The 6,492-nt window shown below is 45.9% G+C and overlaps 1 protein-coding gene across 3 annotated transcripts in view; it reads left to right on the forward strand.

The window, feature by feature from the left end:
• Positions 1–6,492, forward strand: part of CBX1 (chromobox homolog 1) — a 48,930-nt gene that overhangs the window by 32,269 nt on the left and 10,169 nt on the right. For all 3 annotated transcript variants that reach the window (XR_001008135.1, XM_011999348.1, XM_011999347.1), the window contains exons 2-3: positions 5,171–5,347; positions 6,030–6,207. Coding sequence is in view for 2 of the 3 variants with exons in the window: in XM_011999348.1 (XP_011854738.1) it covers positions 5,208–5,347; positions 6,030–6,207 (318 nt within the window). In the remaining variant the exon portion in view is untranslated. The remainder of the gene's footprint in view (positions 1–5,170; positions 5,348–6,029; positions 6,208–6,492) is intronic.

Consider the following 6,492-nt stretch of genomic DNA (forward strand, 5'->3'; position numbering starts at 1 on the left):
TTCACCATGTTGGCCAGAATGGTCTCGATCTCTTGACCTCGTGATCCGCCCACTTCGGCCTCCCAAAGTGCTAGGATTACAGGTGTGAGACACCACGCCCGGCCTCAGACAAATATAATTATTAATGTAAATAATACAGATCCTCAAATAGCTGTGAATTCTGAAGCCATAGTGATAGAGTGCCTTTAATTACTTGGGAGATCAGCTATTAGAGGACAATAATTGAATTTGGGGGGCGTTTAGCTGGGGGGCGGTGTGCTTTGTTTTGTTTGGAGATAGGATTGCGCTCTGTCACCCAGGCTGGAGTCTGGTAGCACTATCATAGTTCATTATAACCTCAAACTCCTAGGCTCAAGCAGTCCTCCCACCTCAGCCTCCCAAGTAGCTAGGATTATAAGCACACACCACCACACCTGACTAATTCGTAAAAAATTTTTTTTTTTTTTTGAGATAGAGTTTTACTCTGTCCCCCAGGCTGGAGTGCAGTGGCATGATCTCAGCTCACTGCAACCTCCATCTCCCGGGTTCAAGCAATTCTCCTGCCGCAGCTCCCTGAGTGGCTGGGATTACAGGTGCGCACCACCAAGCCCAGCTAATTTTTGTATTTTTAGTAGAGATGGAGTTTCACCATGTTGGCCAGGCTGGTGTTGAACTCCCAACCTCAGGTGATCCGCCCGCCTCAGCCTACCAAAGTGCTGGGATTATAGGTGTGAGTCACAACGCCCAGCCTAATTTGTCAATTTTTTGTAGAGAGAGCATCGTGCTATGTTGCCCAGGCTTGTCTTGAACACCTGGGCTCAAGCAGTCCACCCACCTCAGCCTCCCAAAGTATTGGGATCACAGGTATGAGCCACTGCGCCTGGCCCAGTTACTGATTTTAGACAGTCCATGACTCACTCCTTCCTTTCTGTCTGTTGAGAAAAGGTGTTGTGGTAGCCTTGTACCTAAAGGTGATTGTCAGTTTACTTTTCCCTGTGCTATAACCAAAGACTGATAGTGAATCTTGCCACCCCTTCAACTGACAGTGAAAGGAAGCAAGCAAAGAGTAGCATGTGTTCTTGGGAGAAAACACTGCATTTATCCAAGAGGAAAGTTAGATTTTTCTTTTCTCATAAAATAACACTTGTCATTGGGCAATCAGAATTCTGAAAACCTGAAAGCGTCTCCCTCCAGGAAGAAGCACATGCCCCTAAATCATAGGCACAATAAAGCTAGCCAAGAATTAGCCAAAGATTACATGCAATCCACTGGTTAGTCTGTTTAGTAACAGAAGGAAAGGAAGACTTATCTAGAACTTTCTCTAAAAGACAACAAGGGGTTGGGTAGAGAAGGAAAGCAGAGTCTGTAGCAGTGAGTAAATGGAGAGGAGGAGTGTTGAAAAGATAGCTATATGAGCTCTTTTTAAATTTTATTATTATTTTTTTGAGGCAGAGTTTTACTCTTGTTTCCCAGGCTGGAGTGCAGTGGTGCCATCTCAGCTCACCGCCACCTCTGCCTCCGGGGTTCAAGCAGTTCTCCTGCTTCAGCCTCCCAAGTAGCTGGGATTACAGGCATGTGCCACCACACATGGCTAATTTTTTTGTATTTTTAGTAGAGGTGGGGGTTTCTGCATGTTGTTCAGACTGGTATATGAGCTCTTAATACTGATGTGTGTTCAGAGTGCAGAACTGTGTGGACAAGGGGTGGGTGTTGTCTTCAGCCACACTAAAAGGACCTCAGAAAAATTCTGTGCCACCCTGCAAGATTTCAGAATACCTTTGGTAGAAGAAGTATCTAAATTATTTATTATTAGACATTAAGCTTCAGGAAGGCAGGGAACATTTATTATTCTCCTTAATATCTAGTATTCCACACAGTATCTAGAATTTTCTAGTTACCAAACGTTAAGTCAGCATTATTCATAGATGCAGATGTGGGAATATACTTTTATTTCTGAGACTATAAAGCATCTGTAGATGATATAGCTGATTCATAACAATGATCCTGATACATGTGAAAGGCTTATTATATTTCACGTAGTCTGTAGATGGACTCTTTTTCTTTTTCTTTTTCTTTTTTTGGCAGAGTCTCACTCGGTCGCCCAGGCTAGAGTGCAGTGGCACGATCTCGGCTCACTGCAACCTCCGCCTCCCAGGTTCAAGCAATTCCCCTGCTTCAGCCTCCCGAGTAGCTGGGACTACAGGCGCCCGCCACCACACCCAGCTAATTTTTATGTTTTTAGTAGAGATGGGGTTTCACCATGTTGGCCAGGCTGGTCTCGAACTCCTGACCTTGTGATCTGCCTGCTTTGGTCTCCCAAAGTGCTGGGATTACAGGCGTGAACCACCACACCCGGCCTTGTAGATGGACTCTTTCTACACGCAGTCTGTCTGTACATGCCAGTTTTACAGTATTTAGAAAACTCAAGCAGAGAAGTAACTCTTTCTTCCTTGTCTTGGATTACCTGCCATCCAAGTAATTCTTTGGCCAGTTTTGTTGATCAATTTTGTTTCATTGATATAGCGCCATCTACTGACAGAAATTGGTAATCTTGAAGTCTTTAAGTCTGTGAGAAGTCAGAGTTGGGTCCAGTAGCGCATGCCTGTTAATTCCAGTATTTTGGGAAACCGAAGCAGGCAGGTCATTTGAGGTCAGGAGTTGGAGACCAGCCTGGCCAACATGCTGAAACCCCATCTCTACTAAATATACAAAAATCAACCGGGCCTGGTGGTGGGCGCCTGTAGTCCCAGCTACTCAGGAGACTGAGGCATGAGAATCGCTTGAACCCTAGAGGCGTAGGTGAGCCGAGATAGCACCATTACACTGCAGCCTGGGTGACAGAGGGAGACTCTGTCCCCCTCCCTCAAAAAAGTGAAATTTGGATGAAGGACTAAATAGATTTGTAAGATTTATAAGATGAAGGACTAAAATTTCAACACTGGAAAAACTCTTAGATGTTACCCAGCTTGATGATGTATTTTATAAAGGAGTAAACTCAGATTCTATTATCTTTGATAACTACAATTCTGTTTTCCCCACACTTGTTTTCCAGATTATTACAGGGTTCCAGTTTAGAATTCCATGGTCATTCTGGCATTTTTGTGACTCTTCCTTAGTTTTTAGAAATAAATTGGAGGCCAGGTGTGATGACTCATGCCTGTAATCCCAGTACTTGAGGCTGAGGTGAGAGGGTCACTTGAGCCTAGGAGTTTGAAACAAGCCTAGGCAACATAGTGAGAGCTTGTCTTTACTGAAAATTTAAAAAGTTAGCCAGGCATGGTGGCATACACCTGTGGTTCCAGCTACTCAGGAGACTGAGGTAGGAGGATCACTTGAGCCCAGGAGGTCAAAGCTGCAGTGAGCCATAATTACTTCACTGCATTCCAACCTAGGTGATAGAGACACTGTCTCAAAAAAGAAGAAAAGTTGTTAAATAAACTAAATACAATAAGTTAACAAGAAATTTGTGAATTGTAAGTTCAATTCAGAAAAGAGTGCATAAAGAACAAGAGAACTCGGCTGGGCACAGTGGCTCATGCCTGTAATCCCAGCACTTTGGGATTCTGTGACAGGTGGATCACTTGAGGTCAGGAGTTTGAGACCAGCCTGGGCAACATGGCGAAACCCTGTCTCTACTAAAAATACAAAAACTAGCTGGGCATGGTGGCACACACCTGTAGTCCCAGCTACTCAGAAGGCTGAGGCAGAAGAATCACTTGAACCCGGGTGGCGGAGGTTGCAGTGAGCCAAGACTGTGCCACTGCACTCCAGCCTGGCTGGAGTGAGACTCCGTCTCAGAAAAAGGGGGGTGGGGCGGGGCGGGGCTTGGTGGCTCATGCCTGTAATCCCAGCACTTTGGGAGGCCACCATGGGCGAATCATGAAGTCAGGAGTTCAAGACCAGCCTGGCAGCCTGACCAACGTGGTGAAACCCTGTCTTTACTAAAAATACAAAAATTAGCTGGGCATGGTGGCTCACACCTGTAGTCCCAGCTACTCATGAGGCTGAGGCAGGAGAATCACTTGAACCCGGGAGGCGGAGGTTGCAGTGAACCGAGATTGTGCCACTGCACTCCAGCCTGGGCTGGCGTGAGACTCCGTCTTAAAAGAAAAAAAAAAAAGGGCCGGGCGGGGTCATTCACGCCTCTAATCCCAGCACTTTGGAAGGCCAAGGCAGGCGAATCACGAGGTCAGGAGTCTCACTCTGTTGCCCAGGCTGGAGTACAGTCATGCGATCCTGGCTCATGACTGGCTAATTTTTGTATTTTTAGTAGGGACAGGGTCTTGCCATGTTGGCCAGGCTGGTCTTGAACCCCTGACCTCAGGCCATCTGCCCACCTCCGCCTCCCAAAGTGCTAGAATTACAGGTGTGAGCCGCTGCGCCCGGCCTTTGAGTTTAATGCAGTATTTTAGCTACCATGCTCTTTTACAGATTTTTTGTGTGTGTGGAGATGGGGTCTTGCTATGTTGCCTAGGCTGGTCACACACTCCTGGGCTCCAGGAATTCTCCCACTTCGGCCTTCCAAAATGCTGGGATTGCAGATGTGAGCCTGCACACGTGGCCCTAGCTACCATGCTTTATGGTAAAAGGAGTATTGGGAGCCTTTTTAAATTACAAAGAATGGGTATAAAAGTTGTAAATGGATACACAAGAATAAAGAAGTTTGCTGTGAAGGCCAGGCGCAGTGGCTCACACCTGTAATTCCAACACTTTGGGAGGCCGAAGCAGGCGGATCACCTGAGGTCAGGAGTTCGAGACCAGCCTGGCCAACATGTAGTGAAGTCCCGTCTCTACTAAAAAAAAACAAATACAAAAATTAGCTGGGCTTGGTGGCACATGCCAGCAGTCCCAGCTGCTTGGGAAGCTGAGGCAGGAGAATCACTTGAACCCAGAAGGCAGAGGGTGCGGTAAGCCGAGATTGTGCCACTGCACTCCAGCCTGTGCAACAAAGCAAGACTCCGTCTCTCAAAAAAAAGTTTCGCTGTAAGATTAATTGGGGCTGTTTTATGAGCTTTCTGACTGCACATATCAGAAAACTATTGTGTATCGAATGTGAGAATAGGCCTCACACTTATTGTAAGCAGCATATAATATTATCACCTGTCATGTCTCTGGTTTTCTTACCATCCAGATATTATCTAACCAATAAGAGTGCTCCCTAATTCCCTTTTTATTTCATTTATCATTTTAGCAGCGTCACCCTTTACACCAGAAAGCTGGCGGGCACTATGGGGAAAAAACAAAACAAGAAGAAAGTGGAGGAGGTGCTAGAAGAGGAGGAAGAGGAATATGTGGTGGAAAAAGTTCTCGACCGTCGAGTGGTAAAGGGCAAAGTGGAGTACCTCCTAAAGTGGAAGGGGTTCTCAGAGTAAGTTTCACTGACACAGGTAAATGTAGCCACCAGGTGTTTATCAGGAGTCTAGAGATGTATGAGACCTCCAGTGCTGTGATGGAAACTGTGTGACTCAGTCCCCACCTTCATGGCTTATTGTTTAATTAGGAACATGGCCTACTGCTTGTAATACAGAGCAGAATGACTTCTTTTTTAAAGTTCTTTCTTTTGAGACAAGGTCTCGCTGTGTCACCCAGGCTGGAGTACAGTGGTGCAGTCATAGCTCGCTGCAGCCTCAACCTCCCAGGCTCAAGGTATCCTCCCACCTCAGCCTTCTAAGTAGCTAGTACCACAGGCATGCACCACCATGTCTCACTTAGTTGCCCAGGTTTATCTAACTCCTGGCCTCAAGCAGTCCTCCCACCTGGGCCTCCCAAAGTGTTGGGACTACAGGCGTGAGCCACTGTACCCAGCCCATAGTGATTTCTGAGAAATATTGTGTGTGGCTATAGACCGATTTAAATTGACAAATAGAAGTCATTTGCCTTTGAAGGAAGCCAGTTTCTTAGCTTTCTATTTATACTAAAAAGCCTCCCCATTCCCCAAGAAATTTCAGCTTTTCCATGGACGTCTGAGCTCTTGTCCTCTTACGATTATCCTTAGTATGATTATACTTATTTTGAGTGAAAGTGTGACTTGCTGTGCCCTCTGGTTTCAGTGAGGACAACACATGGGAGCCAGAAGAAAACCTGGATTGCCCCGACCTCATTGCTGAGTTTCTGCAGTCACAGAAAACAGCACATGAGACAGATAAATCAGAGGGAGGCAAGCGCAAAGCTGATTCTGATTCTGAAGATAAGGGAGAGGAGAGCAAACCAAAGAAGAAGAAAGAAGAGGTAAGGATAGAAGTAAGAATTTTTACTGGCCCACAATTCAAACTACTGTCAAAGTAGTTTTGTTTTGCTTCTTCCCAGATATTAGCAGCCATCTCTTCATAGTTCTGACATCTTAGGTAGGCTAATGCCTACAAAGTGAGAGTGTACTCTCATGAAGCCACATGATCTCTTACTTTTTTTTTTGTTTGTTTGTTTGAGACGGAGTCTCGCTCTGTCGCCCAGGCTGGAGTGCAGTGGCCAGATCTCAGCTCACTGCAAGCTCCGCCTCCTGGGTTTACGCCATTC

The sequence above is a fragment of the Mandrillus leucophaeus genome, unplaced genomic scaffold, assembly GCF_000951045.1.
Source record: "Mandrillus leucophaeus isolate KB7577 unplaced genomic scaffold, Mleu.le_1.0 Scaffold59, whole genome shotgun sequence".
NCBI classification, from domain to species: Eukaryota; Metazoa; Chordata; class Mammalia; order Primates; family Cercopithecidae; genus Mandrillus; species Mandrillus leucophaeus.